Source organism: Rhinichthys klamathensis, unplaced genomic scaffold (assembly GCF_029890125.1).
Source record: "Rhinichthys klamathensis goyatoka isolate OS25496 unplaced genomic scaffold, OSU_Roscu_1.1 h1tg000256l_1, whole genome shotgun sequence".
In the NCBI taxonomy this organism is placed as follows: Eukaryota; Metazoa; Chordata; class Actinopteri; order Cypriniformes; family Leuciscidae; genus Rhinichthys; species Rhinichthys klamathensis.
The window spans coordinates 1,587,133-1,606,793 of NW_026606778.1; the positions used below are offsets into that span (position 1 = coordinate 1,587,133).

General features: G+C 38.4%; 1 protein-coding gene across 2 annotated transcripts in view; it reads left to right on the forward strand.

The window, feature by feature from the left end:
• The window catches only part of kif13ba (kinesin family member 13Ba), a 56,622-nt gene that overhangs the window by 25,460 nt on the left and 11,501 nt on the right, over window positions 1-19,661 (forward strand). For both annotated transcript variants that reach the window (XM_056267167.1, XM_056267168.1), the window contains exons 3-23: window positions 2,483-2,498; window positions 2,615-2,675; window positions 3,389-3,481; window positions 4,371-4,551; window positions 4,644-4,731; window positions 5,458-5,592; window positions 10,164-10,276; window positions 11,265-11,376; window positions 11,507-11,719; window positions 11,796-11,906; window positions 12,054-12,188; window positions 15,197-15,327; window positions 15,625-15,711; window positions 15,829-16,022; window positions 16,736-16,994; window positions 17,096-17,258; window positions 17,348-17,494; window positions 17,583-17,732; window positions 17,962-18,087; window positions 18,935-19,108; window positions 19,380-19,537. In XM_056267167.1, coding sequence (XP_056123142.1) covers window positions 2,483-2,498; window positions 2,615-2,675; window positions 3,389-3,481; window positions 4,371-4,551; window positions 4,644-4,731; window positions 5,458-5,592; window positions 10,164-10,276; window positions 11,265-11,376; window positions 11,507-11,719; window positions 11,796-11,906; window positions 12,054-12,188; window positions 15,197-15,327; window positions 15,625-15,711; window positions 15,829-16,022; window positions 16,736-16,994; window positions 17,096-17,258; window positions 17,348-17,494; window positions 17,583-17,732; window positions 17,962-18,087; window positions 18,935-19,108; window positions 19,380-19,537 — 2,847 coding nt within the window. The remainder of the gene's footprint in view (window positions 1-2,482; window positions 2,499-2,614; window positions 2,676-3,388; window positions 3,482-4,370; window positions 4,552-4,643; window positions 4,732-5,457; window positions 5,593-10,163; window positions 10,277-11,264; window positions 11,377-11,506; window positions 11,720-11,795; window positions 11,907-12,053; window positions 12,189-15,196; window positions 15,328-15,624; window positions 15,712-15,828; window positions 16,023-16,735; window positions 16,995-17,095; window positions 17,259-17,347; window positions 17,495-17,582; window positions 17,733-17,961; window positions 18,088-18,934; window positions 19,109-19,379; window positions 19,538-19,661) is intronic.

A 19,661-nucleotide genomic window follows, 5' to 3' on the forward strand; every position in this document is an offset into this window, starting at 1 on the left:
GTCTACAAACCGGAAGGTTGGTGGTTCAATCCTCGGTTCCACCTGACCAAGTGTCGAGGTGTCCATGAGCAAGACACCTAACCCCGGCTGCTCCCGACGAGCTGGATGGCGCCTTGCATGGCTGCCGTCGCCCGTCGGTGTATGAATGAGTGTGTGAATGGGTGAATGTGAGGCAAATGTAAAGCGCTTTGGTGGCCATTGGGTCTGTGAAAGCGCTATATAAATGCATTCCATTCAATTTAAACCACTATCATTTATTTGAACTTATTAATTCACACAAACCAACCATTCACAAAAATGATTTCCCAACCCTAAGTGAATAAGAGTAGACTGTTTAGCAGAGTGCATTTAATCAACATTGTATGTGCAAAACTATACAATTGTGCTCAGAATGATAAAGACGGATAATATCATTTAAAGATGGATAGTATGATTAATTTCAGAACTTTGTCCATTCCATCATCGCCTGTATGTCATTGTATTTGTCATGTTGGCGAATCAGATATGATTAGATGTGAGCAGAGGTGTAGTAGTATAGGCTAGTTTGCCAGATAGTACAAGGTCAAAGTCACTAGAGCTTGTAACGGCGGTTTGGGAAAGGAGGTGCCACCGGCGAGTGTGAGCAGTCTGGGTGTAGCACACAACCCATTGAACTCATTCACGATTACACATATACCTACCTCTGGCTGCACTCTTGGCTGTAGAGGTTTGGTGGAGATCTCCTTCTTAAGATTCAGTAATCTGTCCTTTAGGTGTCTTGGAAAACATGCATTTTGTTCCTGCGATGCTTGAAATTTGATTTGTATACCCTGAAAAATCTGTTCGCCATGACGCACAGTTCATGCCCTGCAGTGATAGAAGAAAGGATAGGGAGGGAAGATTTTGGGAAACTGATAGCATGGAGACAGGATAATTGTCTAAGAATATCCACATCTTTATTTCGACTTCAGAACTGAGGGACTGTCACTCAGAAACCTTATTTTTAGTGTTACAGATGTACAGCTGCCATGTGTGTTTGTCCACCCCGTTTGCTCAAACCTCCTCCAGGAACTTGAGATGAAGCTCAGCTTGACACATCCTTCAAGGGCCAACATCTCCCCCAGTTCTCAGCGTGGTGTGACAGGGGGGACGTCATCGTGCAACTACTTATACCACAAGTGTGCATGGCCTGATTTAAAACGACAAGCTGAGCCTGGGGTCGTTGGAACTGAATCTAGGCATATTTTGCCCCAGCTTTCCATCCCTCGCTTTTTCGTTTGCTCACTGTGTACTGCATGGCTGTTCACGCTTCGGTGATTTCCATAAACTCTCATGGGTGTAGATTTTCTAGATTGGGATTATAAAAAGGGTCGCCATTGTTGAAGATTCGGTTATATGTGCAGAGGGCATGAATAAATAGGGAATAATTGCACATCATAGAAGAGACCAATAGTTATGCAATTCTTAAAGTCAGCTTGAAATTGAAATTGACCCCATTTACTTTGTATGTACTTTTTTCCTTGGCTTATTGATTCATCAGTACATGGTATTCCAAAGTAGTTTTTCTACAGACCCCTTTTCACAAATTTTGATAATTTAGTTTATAATAATGCATTTTTATATGAATTATGTATATTTTAAATAATAATTTATTAATGGCTATTACAAGCTCATGATACAAAAAATGTTTAGGTAAAATAGCATGAACTATTTTTAGTTGCCTTTTTACTGAAATGTATATTTAGTTTTTATTTAAAACGGAAGTTTCCCTCAATTTTGTTCATTGTTTAGGCCGCCCATAATGGTTTGGAATAGAGCTTTGCATTTTGCATTAGTGGTTTTTCATTACCCAGAGAACAACATCAGAATTGAATTGAATTGAATTAATTGGGCCTGGAAAGGCACAGTCTTCAGTGAGTGATTAGGATCCTTCAATATGCTCCCATAGTCTGTCAGTAATGCTTATATAGGTCATTGTGTTCACAGAGTGCCGTGCAAAGCCATTGAGGTGCCCTGCCCTCTACAGATAACACAACATTTGAGTCAGGGCTCCAAATGCATATTTACCCTGTAAACGGCAACGCTTTCTCAGTGAGAGACGGGCTGTTTGTGTTCAGGTCCACTGAGCAAAGTACAACTGATGACATGGATTCGCTCAGGATGTGTGATTGTGTGCAGAGCCGGCAGTTCCTAGTTCCCATTTGAGTGCGCTCGGGGTGATGACATGCTATTTTGGTCAGCTGTGAATTGGTGTTAGAATTTGGGGGATATTTAAAGTTTTTTATGTAGTTTTTATACTAAAAATACCATGGTACTGAATCCTGGTATATGTACAACATGGTGTTAATGGTATCATCATGATATCACATTAAAATAAACATGTTCTTATTTTATATTTTATTATATTATATTCTTATATTCTATTCTACATGTATTCTTATACATTAAGCTCTATTTTTCCATCTTTTTCCCATATGCACCCTCTCCTTGGATCAACTTGCAGCAGGGGTCAGCCAAAGGTACAGCACTCATTTCTCTTTGAAACGAAACATGAGTGCATCATGAAAATATGAGTGAGTTTGATAGCATAACAAACGGAATCTCAAAGTAACCATATTTCTCTATCTCTTTTAAGACCTTCGCCTATGACCACTGTTTTTGGTCGATGGATGAGTCGGAGACAGAGAAGTTTGCTGGTCAGTTTCTGCAAACATTTCTTGAAGAAGCCACATTGTTTATTTCTTGGTTCAGTACCAAGTATCTCATCTGTATCATCTTGTTATGATGGATCTTGTGCTGGTGCGGGTGAAGATAAGGTTTTGTTTACACATCAAGCTCATCTGTACTAACAAGGTTTTTCCAGAAAATCTATAATGTGTCACCTTGAAGTTTACAATACAATTAAAGACAAAGTTTGGTACTTTTTCTTTGGGACAAATTTTGCTTTAAGACAATTTGTTTTACGCATCTGCGTAAAATATAAGCAAAGATTTATTGACAGTTAGATGTATTTTGGTGCTATACTGTCTTTTAGCAAAAATTTTAGCCATGTACCATGAATCCTATTTTTAGTGACATTATTTAATGACAAGCTCACTTGACCTCCCAGTTCTCATTATCAAATGGATCTATAGGTTTTACATTCTGTAATATGTTTTTTTTTTTTTTACAGTATTTGTTGAAATGCGTTACGTTCTCCTGTTTTTCCCCTTTTCCACACACACATCCTCTCCTTCACCTGACGAATCATCCAGAAGAATTCAGTGAAGCCTATTTTAGGACCATGACCTTAATTTAGCTTAATTGTCATTTTAGGGTGAAATATCACTTTGATATGTTCTTTTTAAGGTTTTAGAAGATTCACTCCTAAAGACTTCATCTTAATTGTCATTCAATCATATTTTTACAGGTCAAGATGTAGTTTTCCAGTGCCTTGGGGAGAGTCTTTTGCACAATGCTTTTCAGGGTTACAACGCCTGTATTTTTGCTTATGGGCAGACTGGTGAGTAATATTTTGTACACCGTAACCTTTGCTCATGTTTTCAAAGCACTCTGAACTAGGACTGTGTGATTAATCGTTATTGATTTTCTATTTCTATTTTGGCTTCCAACGATTATGAAAACAAGATAAACGAGGTAAAACGATTCAGCGGTGCGCTTTATATCCTCCCTAAGCCAAACTTAACATCCAAATCAGCTGAATACGTGTTGCTGAACTGCAGGACGTTCCTGATATTAAACAGTGTCATTAAAAGCAAATTAAGCCGCGAAAGAGATACTGTTTGTGCGCTCCGAGACGGAGCAGAACATGCATGAGCCAAGTATACTGTGGGCTTCAGATTGGCTCCTGAACGGTCAAATAGCCTATATACAAAAGCGTCAAAATGCCGTTTTGGCGAGTGTCCTCGTAAATGCAGTCAGTTGTAAACAGTTGAGAAAGAAAACCGTGTGTAACAGTAGTCTATACTGGATCCATGCCTTCAGTATTAAAGTGACAGCAGCCCAATAATATATTACTGCTTCAGTCTGTGTCAATGTTAATCAAACAACAAAGACAAAGATAAAATCACTCACTGCTCTTGAATGAATAACTTTTGTAGCTTTATTAAGGATTAATCTATATTTAATGTATATAGTGAAGACTATGACGTCTGCAGTATCTGAATACCACTGCTAATACATCTCCCTGTAAAACTTAAAGCACTGTTTGTTTAATTAGTATTTTTGTTCCGTTGCATTGATTTTGTCCATTTTGTTTGTAATTAGTTTCTTTGTTCTTATTGTATTGCTGAATCTGAATGTTTACTTTTTTGTAATATATTCAAGTAATTATTATTTATAATAAGTAGCATGAGATAATTTCTTGTCTGCTGTGATGTAATTTCCCTCAGGCTCTGGAAAGTCGTACACCATGATGGGTTCGGTGGACCAGCCTGGTTTGATCCCCAGACTCTGCAGTTCTCTGTTTGACCGGACCATACAACACCAGCGAGAGGAAGAGAGCTTCACCGTAGAAGTCTCTTTTATGGAAATCTACAACGAGAAAGTCCGGGACCTTTTGGACCCCAAAGGGTGAAGCCTATTGTGTCTTATGTTCAATATCTGAGCTGTACTCTGCTGTTAATGTCGATCTTACACTATATCCGTTTGCTTTGTTCCCACAGGAGTCGACAGGCCTTGAGAGTGAGAGAACATAAAGTTTTGGGGCCTTATGTTGATGGTCTGTCCAGACTTGCGGTTGAAAGTTACAAGGTGACAAAATCTTTGATTTTTTTTTTAATGGGAGAATGACATGCGCTTCGCACAATCATTAACCTTTTACCTCTTTTTTTTTTTTAACAATACATTCTGTCGTTCGGTTAGTCATGTGGTTAATTTATCCCCTCTTTGGGTCTGTAGTTGATGCTGAGCAAATCCTGCTTTAGGAATGTTTGTAGTCAGCTCACGAGATTGCATGTGTCACTGCTGAAGTATTTGGTATTATGGAAATCTTAGTCATTCAAAAGCCTGCACAGAATTTGCAGAAAATTTCCACATATTTTTGCAGAATTTGATGAATGATTTTTTTGTTGTTGTTCAAAATAGTTTTTTTTTGTGCCTTTTTATTATTAATTATACTGAAGTATATTGGATTTAATTGGATTAAATGTGTTAAATATTATGGATTAACATATTCTTCCAAACCTAAATCCATTCTGTAGAATTCCACAGATTCCAGTGTGGAAGTCATTTCAAAACCTAAAAACAGGTTACTTTGCAGTAACCATATTTCATTAGCATTGTGCATGCCTTATTCTTAGAAGCTGTATTCAGGACATCATTACTGCTTTTTTTTTCTTTCCTTTTTTCTGCTTTTTTCTTCTTCTTTTTTTTTTACTTTTCTTTGAACAAAAAAATAATTGTGTACATTAGTGTGCAGTTGTTCTGACCTTTAAAATACATCTGAGACTCTAATCATGTTCCTTTTCCAACTCAAAGGACATAGAGTCCTTGATGTCTGAGGGGAATAAATCCCGCACTGTGGCGGCCACCAATATGAATGAGGAGAGCAGTCGCTCCCATGCGGTTTTCAATATCATCCTCACGCACACGCTGAAGGACCTGCATTCAGGGGTAAGAACACACTTAAACACACTGTTCTGAAGGTCAGAACTAATTTACATAGATTAAGATTTAGATACAAGATAAGACCAGTGGAAAATCACTTAAATGGGTCAAACCCTACGTTTCAAGCATTTTAAAATTTTATTAGTCCACTTGTAATGTTAGTCAGTGTTTTTTTGCACTATAAAACTCATAATCATGATACTTCACCCCCCCCCATCAGTTTTTGCTGTTGTACCTTTTTAGAGTTTTGCATGTAAATTACATCCTTTATGTTTGGCTTTGCAGTTTGCATACCAGCATAGTTTGTTTTTCAGGCTGGGTCAAGTTTCTGAATAATGAATAAACATTAATGTTAATATATTCATAACTTTACAAGCATGATCTCTGATTTACATGTTTTGCAGCTCCTTATTATAAATGGTCTGGGTGGCCTGGGTTTGGGAGCATTGTGAGTCTATCCTCAAACTCTCTTAATTTAAGAGCAAGGAAAACCATGTTTTCCCTGATACATTCCTCTTTAATTGTCTTATTTAATTTGTAAATAGTCTTGCTTCTCCTGTCTGCTGATAAAACCCAGATCTTGAATGTTCTTGCTAGGTCCTCATGAAATAAAGCCAAGTACTGCAGGAAGGGGAAGGTTGAGAGATGAGTCATTGTGTCCAGCCCTGATGATCTCATAGATGGATGTATTTGAATACCTTTTATCAGCTGATGTGGACCTGTGTTGGCACAGTCCAGTGCTCAGTCTAAAATTTTCCCTTTTAGATTTATGACACCGCCCTTACTTTTCTTCCGTTCACTTAAATCATTTAAAGGTTTTTTTCCTATTTATAATGTTGCGCAAGTCGTTTAATTGATTCAGCTTCAAAGATCTCTGTGACTATAACTGTCAATCAAAGCATATAGGTTTGGAACAAGTAAATAAGAAGTGAATTGTGTGAACTTTACTATTTAGTGCACTCTGGCCCACGGTAACCTTCTCTTTTCGGCTTTATCGTGAGCATGGGAAGAGCTCATGCAAATAGCAGGAAAATTGATGAATAAATTATAGAGTGTCCGAGTTTAGACGTCAACTGATCTCCTCTGGCGCTGTCCTGGTGTCACTGCGCTTTTCCTTTGTGGCGTATGTCATGATCACCTGACTCGACTCGTGTCCAGTCCCTAATCTATAATTCATCAGAGCCTGGACCGCGTTGGTCACTCAACAGGTGCACTCAAGACTACAGCAGAGATCTAAACTTAGCATGTTGTCACTAAAACAGAGCAATGATAAAGTATTAGCCTGCATGTACACACACACACCAGGTCCAGCCCTTATGAATGTGGTGTTTGTCAGCTCAGCCATCGATAAGTAATGATGTGTGTATTTTTCCAGGGCAGTCATCAGTGCTGCCTTTTGCATGCTGTGGTTTCCCATGCAAACAGCTCTGTGGGTATACACAAATGCTGGAGAAGGAAGGGCAATGGATTACCTTTGATTTCCATGTTCTTTTGTTTAAAATATGTTTAAAACGTATAATAAAAAAAAAAAAAAAAAACATTTATGTTGTCGTTGCTTGGCCGTGCAAACTCGCCACTATCCAACGCTAGCAGTTCTTCCATTGTGTTGCTATGCAGTTGCTAAGGTGTTCTGAGGGGTTAGTGCATAGTTATGCGTTTGCCGAGTTTTTCTAGTTGATTTTCAGGGTGTTTCTATGGAGTTGCTAATATATTCTAAGGGGTTAATGTGTAGCAAGCAATGCAGATGCTAGGGTGGTTGTCTGGGTGTTGCTATGAGTTTGGTAATGTGTTCTGAGTGGTAAGGTGTTCTTCTACTCTCTAGCTAGTATGTTGCCAGAGTGTTCTGAATGGTTGTCGTGGCATTGCTATACAGTGTCTAAGGTGTTCTGAGAAGTTAAAGTATAGTAAAGTATCCTGGAGGGTTGTTAGGGTGCTGCCATGTAGTTTCTAAGGTGTTCTGAAGGGTTATGCATGGCTATGTGGTTACTAGGCCATGGGTGCTTGTTAGGGGATTGCTTTGCAGTTGCTATGATGTTTTGAGGGGTTAATGCATAGCTATATGGTTGCTAGAGTGTCCTGGGTGGTTGTCAGGGTGTTGCCATGTAGTTTCTTAGATGTTCTGAGTGGTTAATTAGATACACGGCTGCTAAGGTGTTCTGGATTGTTGTCAGTGTTGCTCTGTAGTTTCTAAGATGTTCTGAGTGGTAAATTCATAGCTACACAGTTTCTAGGGTGTTCTGGGTGGTTGTCAGTGTTGCCCTGTAGTTTCTATTCAAAGTGGTTTATTCATAGCTATACAGTTGCTAAGGTATTCTGGGTGGTTGTCAGGGTGCTGCTATGCTGTTTTTAAGGTGTTCTGAGGGGTAAACGCATAGCTATATGGTTGCTAGGGTGTTCTGGGTGGTTGTCAGGGTGTTGCCATTAGGGCTGGGTACCGAGTTCGATAATTTTTAGGTACCGACCGAATTGCCTCGATACTATCGAGTATCGAAAAATGACATGTTTTTCGGTTCCAGATTTCGATACCTAAGGAGTTAACTCGTCAACGTCAGTGCTCAAACAAATACATATGAAATGCACATACACGCAAACTCTACACACACAAGACGCGCGGAACTCTCCGCCCACATACTCATATGAGACGCGCGCGTGCACGCACAAACTCTCCACGTGCATACTTATATGAGACGCGAGCACATACTCAATGACACGCAAGCACACACACACACACACACAAACTCTCCGCGCACATATTCATGAAACACATAATACCTTAAAGATGTGGAAAAGTCGATCAAAAGTGTGGGTACATTTCTCCAGGCTCGATGCCAACAGCGCGCGATGCAGTATTTTGCTGTAAAATAATTGCAAGGACCGGTACCATGACAAATGATGAAGACCTTGACAGTGCAGTAAACATAAAAGTTGCTCCTCTTCGATTGGTAAATGAAGAGATACCTTGTTGATCACTCTGACAGTGTTTATATTGCAATGAATAATAACCTACTGAATGTACACTGCCGTTCAAAAATGTGTTGGTTAGTCAGAATTTCTTTTCAGCAAGGATGCATTAAAGTTATCAAAGGTGACATTAAAACATGTGTAATGTTACAAGATATTTCGTTTTTAAATAAATTATGTTCTGAATTTTTTATTCATTAAAGAATCATGAAAAAATGTATCAGTTTCCAAAATATTAAGCAGCAAACTGTTTTCATATTTCTGAAGGGTCATGTGACACTGAAGTAATGATTTTGAAAATTCAGCTTTGAATTCAATTCATTTCAATAAATTACATTTTGAAATATATTCAAATAAGATTTTAAATTGTAATACTATTTCACAATATTACAAGTTTTACTGTATTTTTTATTTTTAAAAATTCAGCTTTGGTGAGCATGAGCTCTTTATAAAAAATTTTTTGTTCCTTTGTGCACTGGCTAAGGAGCATGAGTCAAACTGAAAAAAATAAAACCAAAGTTTTTCTGAGGTAATGTGTTATGTAATCTTGTTAAAATGGATTTCATAAAATTGGTATCGAAAAAAGTATCGTTAGGAACCGGTATCGAAACTGAGGTATCGAAATTGGCACCGGATCGAAAGATTTTGAACGATACCCAGCCCTAGTTGCCATGCAAGTGCTAAGGTGTTCTGAGGAGTTAACTTGCAGAGGTCATTCACATATGTAAAGTGTTAAAGTTACAGTAGCAAGAACAGCCTGTTAATTCTAAAGGTCAGCAAGAAGGTGGAAATGGGTCATTAAAAAGTAACTTGTTAAGGGGGAAAAAAACAAAATGCTACAAAAGTAAAGAATATGCCTGCTAGTTGATTAAAGATTAACGAATGAACTCCGGCTCTATATGATTCTGTATTCTCAGCCAATGTGCATTTGGAGCCTGAAGCTTTTGCAACACAAGGACTCTCTTTGTTGTTGTAATGCACTGTAATCTCGGTCCAGCTCCCAGCCCCCCTCACAACTTCCCATATCCTCTCGCCTCCCGCTCGCATCTCTTTGTGTCTCCTCTCAATTAAACCTCATCTCTGATGCTCAAACAGGGGGATTGTGTACAGTAAGGTCTGATGCTGGGCCATATAAAGGAACTCCACCCCACATACTGGTCCAATGCTGTGCAATAGAGAGGAGAACAATGGATGCTTGTCCATGGCCTGCCATAGCCTCTCTTGCCATTGTTCCTTCGTAATATAGGACAGCTCACCAGAATTTGTCCAGCATGGTCGTTCATACACAAATTTAACGTTTGAAGCCATTTCCCTGGATTTCTAAGGAGGACAAGCACAGAGAGGCTTGACAACCATGGAAATGTTCAGTAGTGAGAGATTATTATGTTGCTTTTTCCTTTTATTATTAGTTCCCGCCACCGTTAGTTTGCTATTTTCTTTCCAGAATAACTAGGCGGTAGGCGCCATTCATGGAAAGAGACATGTAATGAGGTCACGTGTCATACTGTTAAAAAATAGTAGGCGGTGTATACTCCGCCGTAAGAAGTATGCTTGCTAGTATTACATTTTGAACAGCATTTCTCATTTCTTTTTTTGCACTCTCTCTCTTTCTACAGACAAGTGGGGAAAAGGTGAGTAAGCTGAGTTTGGTGGACCTGGCAGGAAGTGAGAGAGCTGCAAAGACGGGCGCTGCAGGCGAGCGGCTCAAGGAAGGCAGCAACATCAACAAGTGTGTGCACTCTTGTCTCATTCTGCATGATTACTTTTTTTTTTCTTTTTTTTTAGTCTGTTTTGTCTTGTTTTGTCTTGGTACATTTTTGCACCAACCTACAGAAGGTTTGCATGAATCTTACAGAAGCTGTCAAGAACAAGGTCATATTCTGAAAAATAACTTTTTTTAACTTGAAGAAATTGAAACCTAAAAAGGAAGCATAAAAAAAACATTTAAGCTTTTCTGCATTAGGACATAATTTTTAGGAAAACGTTTTGCGTTATTTTATATTATATATAATATTATTTATATTATTAATTATATTACATTATTCATCGTACAATAATTATTAATATTAAATTAATCAATTCCATTCAATTCAGTATAATATATTAATTACCATTTAATATGAAGTATTTTTTTATTTAACTATTTTTAAAATAATAATACAATTATTTATATATATATAATTTTATTATTATTTTATCTTCATTTTCTTTATGCATAATTTTTGGGTCAAATGTGACACAGATCCTTTCGCTTAAGTCTCTGAATATCTGAGTCACCCCTGAATGTTTTCCTATGGCACTGAATTTAGGCGTTTCCTTTTCTGTTGAATGGGTGCTTTGAATTTTAAAGGGCACATATCATGGAAAATAACTCTTGAAATACGTCTGATCTTTTATGTAGACATACACTTCATTTACAGTGTGAAGCTCCTCTCTAATACTGTGTCTGGACATTTTAGTCACCTTAGAATGTATTTTGCAACATTGATTTGTGGTGTTCTTTTTTTCTGTGGCTGGGAGAGAAGTTTTATACTGTGGAGAATCAGTCTTGTTAAAATGGCCACATCTAAGGGCACCGTTTGTTCTGAGGAAGGTTTATAAATCTGGTGAAGGATTTTTGGCCTGCAGGTGCATATTTCTCTGTGTTCTGTGTCTCGGTCTGTTTCTCTCTCACTTATTTTTTTCCCATTTCTATCTTTCCTCTCCACACTGGACAGGTCTTTAACCACTCTGGGTTTGGTGATCTCAGCTCTGGCAGACCAGGGCGCTGGAAAGAACAAGAACAAGTTTGTGCCCTACAGAGATTCAGTGCTGACATGGCTGCTCAAGGTATGAACGCTCATTCTGTCCGGTAAACACTGGGAGAGAGAATTTCCACAGATTTTTTTTTTTTACTTTTTCCAATCCACTGCCACACACACTTAAATGTATAATGTCTGTCCTTCTGGTGTAACCGCAGGACAGTCTGGGTGGAAACAGTCGGACTGCCATGGTTGCCACCGTGAGCCCTGCGGCCGATAATTACGATGAGACGCTGTCAACGTTACGCTATGCAGACCGAGCAAAGAGCATCGTCAACCACGCCGTGGTCAACGAAGACCCTAACGCCAGGATCATCCGGGAGCTCCGAGAGGAGGTGGAGAAACTGCGAGATCAGCTGACGCAGGCTGAGGTAGACACGTTTTCTTAGTGTTTTGTTGCAAAAGGTCAAAAACATTGTTTTAGGAACCTGTCATGTTCCTCCTTAGTCTATGAAGGCGCCAGAGCTGAAGGATAGACTGGAGGAGTCTGAAAAATTGATACAGGAGATGACGGTCACCTGGGAAGAGAAGCTGAGGAAGACTGAGGAAATTGCACAAGTAACCGCCACAATAATTTGCACTGTTTTGTCTGCATCGTAATTCTGTTTATGTCTGGTTACTCTGTAGTTCAAGTGCCATAACACCATCAATCAAACAGAAGTGGACACTCATGTTCTTCTCGCGTTGGGGTTTTGTTCTGTATAGGAAAGACAAAAACAGCTGGAGAGCCTTGGCATCTCTCTGCAATCTTCTGGTATCAAGGTTGGAGAAGATAAGTGCTTCCTGGTCAATCTCAACGCTGACCCTGCCCTTAATGAACTACTGGTTTATTATCTAAAGGTAATGCACAACCAGAACTTTTTTTCTGTAAGATACTAGAAATGTTTCTGATGCGAGTTTTGTATATTGACTTTTTTTAGTTAAATATAATATATAAAAAATATATATTTTAATATATATATATATATATATATATATATATATATATTAGGGGTGTAACGATACACGTATTCGTATTGAACCGTTCGGTACGAGGCTTTCGGTTCGGTTTTCGGTATGCATTTTTGAACCGAACGTTTCGTTGGACCATTTTTCCTGCTGACCAAAATTTCGTTATTTCAAATGTAGACGCGTCACGCGTGGCAAGCGCGCTCATAATGTAAGAGACGCTGGCGTGACCACAACATTGCCCAACATCAAATGGCAAATGTAATGTAAGCGGAACGAAACCACTCGTTATTGTGTGGTTGGCGGACCGTTTATCAGTTTGGACCAATGCAGCGCGAGCCGATCTTAATCATCAGCACTGTTACTAGGCCTACTACCAGTCCCTCCAGTTTTTCGCGATTCTGCGATCGCTGAATACAACGCAAAATCAACAAAATGTCGCATTTTTTTGCGATCCTGCATAATTCCCAATTTAACCGCAAAATAATCACAAAAATTAAAAAAATGACCTCATAAAACATTAAATTATAATCACCCAATTGAAATATATCTAGTTAAAGTTTCAATGCATTTTTACGTGGATACAGATGTTGCGCACGCGTGATGTCTGTGAGCGGTCTGTCAGAAACATGGCGAAAGAAAATGCGTCTCTCCTGCCCTCTCACATAACCGCCCAGGTTTTCATTGGGATACGGCAAACTTATTAACGCATTTAACATGATTGAATGACATAACAAAAAGTATGATATGCTCGATGGTACTAAAAATAATTCTTAAAAGCGCAGCATACCGTGAAAGAGAACTAATTTCAGCCAGTCGAGTGACAGTCTGTCTCTGACTGCAAGCGTGTGTGTGTGTGTGTGTGTGTGTGTGTGTGTGTGTGTGTGTGTGTGTGTGTGTGTGTGTGACTGACTGACTGACTGACTGACTGCGTGTCACCGCCTGTCGTCCTAGTTAGAATATTGAATTCTCTTTATAGCGCTTGAACAAATACACATAGCTACAATTACTTCAAAATATTAGTCTTGGCAAGTATTTACGTAAAACAATCAGTAATAACTGATTGGGACGTTTGTCATTACTGTAGTAGGTCTTAAAGTGACAGTAACCTAATTTACCTGCTGTTGTCAGTGTTGTTAATGTTATTCAAGCAAGCAACAACAATAGGCTACAGCACAATTTAAAAAAAAGAATTTGATTAGACCAAATAAACAAGCTTTATGCAATTTGTTTGTCATTTGTGTCATGTATGACTATTGTGCATCTGACATAATACTATTATGGTAAATGTGATGTCCTAATTATAAAATATAAAAATCGCAAATTTTTCACAAATTTCTGGAAATTACCACCACAAAATCAGTCATTTTGATCGCAAAAATCACACAAAAAAATTGTGAAATCCTGGAGGGACTGTACTACACAGCCAAATCCAGTAAAGAAAGCATTTGAGTTCGCCACTGAAATAATAACATCGCTGCGAGATCTAGTGAGAAACATTCGCATTTCTCCATTATTAACGGATCAAACAGCGCTGACGTGGAAACCAGGAAGAAACATTGTGCCATGAATGAACTATCCAGTGTCCACAGATCAGCAACATTCACCATGGATTTACTGTAGTAACACTACTAACTGTAACCATGGAAGTTTGGCAGGAATAGTAGGCTATAATGCTTTCAAGTAACATCACGTCGGTTTTATTTTGACATTATGAATACAATTGCTGCCCTCAAATGTTAATCTGAACTAAAATAACCCTTTGTTTATAACTACTACAATATTACATTTAATTTTGTCCAAGGAGCTGTTTTGTTTTATAAGCTCCTAAGAAAAGTCAAGTATAGCTCCATCATTGCTCAAAGTTAAAAAATATCATACTTTATGATGTTAGTTTTAATAAAAATATAATTAAAAAAATTAAATCGAGGAAATTTCTCTGGCATTTCTTTCTTTTTGCTGTATCGGAAACTTACCGAACTGTGACACAAGTATATCGTATCGAACTGAACTGTGAATTTTGTGAACCGTTACACCCCTATATATATATATATAAGTTTTGAGTCAGTAATATCGTTTTTATAATTAACATTTATTCAGCAAAGATGCATTCAATTGATGAAAAGTGACAGTGAAGACTTACTTTTACATTGTTAAAAAAAAAAAATATATATATATCAAAGAATCCTGGAACAAATGTATTACTGTTTTCAACAAGAAAAAATTGAGCACCAAATAAGCATACCAGAAGCATAATTCACCCTTGCCAACACAGGAAACAAATCACATTTTAAAATATATGAAAATATTTTTTTTAATAAATAATAATAAAAAAATTCAAGGTTCCCACGGGTCCTTGGAATCCTTGAAAATGTGTGAATCTGAAAAAAAAATTCAAGGCCCTGGAAAGTTTTTGAAAATAAACATAGATACAGGTCCTTGAAAGTGATTGAATTCATTTTGTGCAAGAAGTTTTCTGGAAAAAATTCCATATTATTCCCTCCGGTCCGCTAATGCCAACACTTCGTGGCCTATGCATACTAGCTTGCTTGATTTACGTTAGTTACGTGCATTTACACGTTACGTCAAGTGTTTCCCACGTGAGGTACTTTGTGTTGTACATTGCCATGACGTTCATATGTGCACGAAACTACTACGATGGTACATCAACGTTTTACAGACACACTGTGAAACATTGCAAAAATAGGCTGAAACAATGTAACCTTACTCCCTCTTGAAATGTGTCCCCACATTAAGTCCTTGAATTTGTGGGTATTAGACCTGGAAAGTTCTTGAAAGGTCTTTGAATTTGAAATTTCTTGGTACATTTGGTGCTTGAAATAAGGCATTTGTTAAGTTTTGGTCTGTGTGGTAGTAACAGCAGTTGATGCTGTTTGCAGGAACACACTAAGGTTGGATCAGCAGATTCCCAGGACATCCAGCTGTGCGGAATGGGCATCCAAGCAGAGCATTGTGTCATTAACATCACACCTGAGGGAGCTGTCTTTCTCAACCCTTACAGAAACTCAAGGTAATGCATTGAGTGTTATAATTTTTGAGATGGGTAAACCAAAAGGTCATATGTTCAAAGTCCAGTTTGGTCCATGAACTGGAGAGTGCTTAACCACAGGCTATCTTTGAACTCTGCATGCATACTACATTTACATTTATGCATTTGACGGGTGGTTTTATCCAAAACGATAAGTTAATAATATAAGTTAAAGAATAAAAAAAAAAAGTGATGAAATACAAGCAAATCTTCGTCTCGGTTGAGGTAAATGTTAAATCTTAAGTTATATGAAATAATCTAATGTTGCCTCTGTTGCAGAACATGTGTGAACGGATCTCCAGTCACCAGCCGGCAACAGCTTCACCATGGTGACCGTATTTTTTGGGGAAACAATCACTTTTTCAGGTCAGTGTTATTACCCCAGACTGAGAATGTCACACTGCGGCTTACTGTATTTGTACATGACAGTGCATTATTGTTATCTTCTTTTATGAAGACTCTTTATATTTGTGTTTTGTTCAGAATAAACCTACCGAAGCGGCGCTTAAGGGGTGAGGAAGAGGAGGGTGAGGGTGAGGGAGGGAGCATGAAGAACAGTAACAGCAGTGAGCAGCTGGACGGAGAGGGAGATACTGCCAGCGAGGTGTCCAGTGAGGTCAGCTTCAGCTACGAGTTTGCTCAGACTGAAGTCATGATGAAGGCTTTGGGCAGCAACGGTGAGTTTGATCCATTAAGCTATATTAAAAACAAATGCGAATGAAATATGGCTTCATTTGAAATATTTTAATTCAAAAGTTTGGGATCGGTAAGATTTGTTAATGTTTTTGAAAGAAGTCTCCAAGGCTGAATTTATTTGATCAAAAATACAGTTAAATCAGTAATATTGAGGAATGATTACAATTTAAACTAACTGTTTTTCTATTTTAATATATTTGAAAACGATTTTTTTTAATCTGATTGCAAAGCTGAATGTTCAGCATCATTACTCCAGTCTTCAGTGTCACATGATCCTTGAGAAATCATTCTAATATGCTACTATAATACTTGATATTTTTGTGGAAACGTAATGTGTGAAAGTCAAAAGTACAGCATTTATTTGAAATGGTAAATACATTTGTAATATTACAAAATATTTCTGTCAATTTTGATTTAATGCATCCTTGCTGAATAAAAATATTAATTTCTTTAAAAAAAAAAATAATATTGACTCAAATTCTGAATAGTAGTGTAGCTCTAATAAGAAGTAAAACATATTGCTGCTATTGAAAATATGGACACTTATTTTGCATTTAAGGGAGGCATTTTACTCATTTTACATGTGAAAAGGTTAGCCAATCAAAACCAAGGTAATTTACATAAAGTCTTAAAGGTACAGTAGCAAAAACTTTTCAAAATGGTGTAAAACATTACTGTTTTTGTCATCCAACAGACCCTATGCAGGCTGTTTTACAATCTCTGGAGCGTCAACACGAAGAGGAAAAGAAGACTGCTCTGGAGCGTCAGCGGCTGATGTACGAGCAGGAGCTGCAGCAGCTGCGCAGACAGCTGACTCCAGACAGGCAGAGCATGCAGATACCGCAGTCGCAGCCCTTGCAGCCGCACTACCGCAGCTTGGAGAGACTGAGCCAGGGAGGAATGTCATCATCACCCAACGCCCAGCACCGCCTGCGCCAGTGGAGTGAGGAGAGGTGAGCTTTATATTTTCGGTGAAAACAAATGTTTTGCCCTCCCAAGGAGGAATTTGGTTCACGGTGAGTTTGTTGTAACGCTCTTGTTGTGCTGATGCTAGGGAGGTGGTAGTGACACGGAGCTTGCGGAAACTGAGGGAGCAGATCGTACGGGCTAATCTGCTAGTACAGGAGGCGAGCTTCATCGCGGAAGAGCTGGACAAAAGAACCGAGTACAGAGTTACTTTACAGATCCCTGCTGCAAACCTCAATGCCAACAGGAAGGTCAGGAACCTTTTGCAGCAGCACACAGAAGAAACGTAGCATGGATGGTGCAGTCAGTTGATTTTTTTTTTTTTTTTTTGTGTATGTAGCGAGATGCTGTCCTGAGTGAACCCGCGATTCAAGTGAGGAGGAAAGGCAAAGGGAAGCAAATCTGGGCCCTTGAGAAGATGGAAAACCGGCTGGTGGATATGAGAGACCTTTACCAAGAGTGGAAGGACTTTGACGAGGACAACCCCGTATGCTCTTTTTCATCACAGGAGTTTTACTGTCCCATAAAAATGAAAAGGTGACCCTATAGATGCGGTCTTGCTCTCCATCTCATAGGTGATGCGCTCGTACTTCAAGAGAGCCGACCCTTTCTTCGATGAGCAGGTGAACCACAGTTTAATCGGGGTGGCTAACGTTTTCCTCTCCTGCCTGTTCTATGACGTAAAGCTACAATATGCAGTTCCCATCATCAATCAGAAAGGAGAGGTGAGGATGATGCGTTCAGATCTGCCAGCAAATATGATCAGTGGTTTGTCTCTGTGAATATTTCATGATAACTGACTCGTTTCATTTCTGAAGGAAAAGTGGGATATAAATTAAATCAAGTGCAAATTGATCTGTGAAATTGAATCTAATCGAGTCATCAAATCAAGCATGAGACACGGTTCATCTCGAGGGGACCGCTGAAGTGTTGTTCACTTGTTGCTGGTGTCAGGTTGCCGGGCGACTGCATGTGGAGGTAATGAGGATGGGTGGAGGGTTTGATGATGGCGTAGCTGGAGGAGATGACAGCGATGGAAGCCCGGATGGAGATGTACAGGAACGCAAGCTGGTCTGTATGGTGAGTACTGAAGTTCACAATAACAGAAGCAGGCTTTGTGTTTAAGGTTTGAAAAATGTAAGTCACTTAAGTTTTTGGTAAGTAAATAATAATAATAATAATACTTAATATGTATATTATATTATTACATTAAAAATTAATGAACAATTTTTGGTTACACTTTATTTTAATGTGTCCCTGTTAGTGTGTAATTATACATTTAAGTACTGAGTAATATTAATTGAGTAGATGTATTTACTATATGGTTAGGGTAGGATTAGAGTTTGGTTTAGGGTTAGTTGCATGTAATTATGCCTAATTTATAGTTATTACTATAGTAAATGCATGTGATGTGTAACAAGGACACATTAAAATAGTGTTACCTGATTTTTTTTAAGGAGTCTCTTATGCTCACCAAGGCTGCATTTATTTGATAAATACAGTAAAAACTGTAATAATGTGAAATAATAATGTTTTTTTATTTGAATACATTCTAAAAAGTAATTTATTGCTGTGATGGCAAAGCTAAATTTTCAGCATTGTTACTCCAGTCTTGATCCAGTCACATGATCCTTCAGAAATAATTATAATATGTGGATTGGCTGCTCAAGAAACATTTCTTATGATTGTCAAAGTTGTGCTGCTGAATATTTTTGTAAACACAATGTTTTGTCAGGATTCTTTGATGAATAGAAAGTTCAAAAGAACAACATTTATTTGATATAAAAATCATTTGCAACAATTATAAATGTATTTTATTGTCATCACCTGTGATCACTTTGTCTTTGCTGAAAAGTATTAATTTTTTTTTTTTTTTTTTTTTTTAATCGGACTGACCATACTTATTTTACTCCTGTCTCTCAAACAGATTAAGATCCTGCAGGCTACAGGTCTCCCACAGTACCTGTCCAATTTTGTCTTCTGTCAGTACTCTTTCTGGGACCAAGCAGAGCCTGTTATTGTGGCCCCGGAAGTAGATCCATCTGCCTCCTTCTCCAGCAGCAAAGACCCCCACTGCATGGTGGTGTTTGACAGCTGTAAGGTACGAATCGAGACGTATCCCTTTACAAGCTGATAGTAAATTAGGCCCAACGTATTTTACCCTCCTATAAATCCTATCAACCAATCATAGCTCTAATGGTGATCCTGGAACATGCTGCTTGTTTAAATGATGTAGAGTTGTGAATTATTACTAAAATTGACCTTCAGCTTTTAAAACTGTGGTGAATTGTGCACCTCTTTTAGTTCAATAACAGGAGTTATTAAGAAACCATTAACATGCATTTACTTTTGGTATACTCTCTGTACTGTAGGAACATGCTGTGACTGTAACAGAGGAATTTATCGAGTATCTAACAGAGGGTGCTGTAGCCATTGAGGTTTTCGGACACAGACAGGCTGATCCAGGCAGGAACCCTGCGCTGTGGGATCTCAGCATCATCCAGGCCAAAACACGCACATTACGTGACAGGTTTGAACACAAAATTGAGCTTCAGCCCCCCTGCAATTGTCCAATTATGCTAATACGAATGTAGAGAACATTGTGTGCATTGGGCGTCTAGTATCTGATGATCTGCTTCCGCTTTTTGGAATGG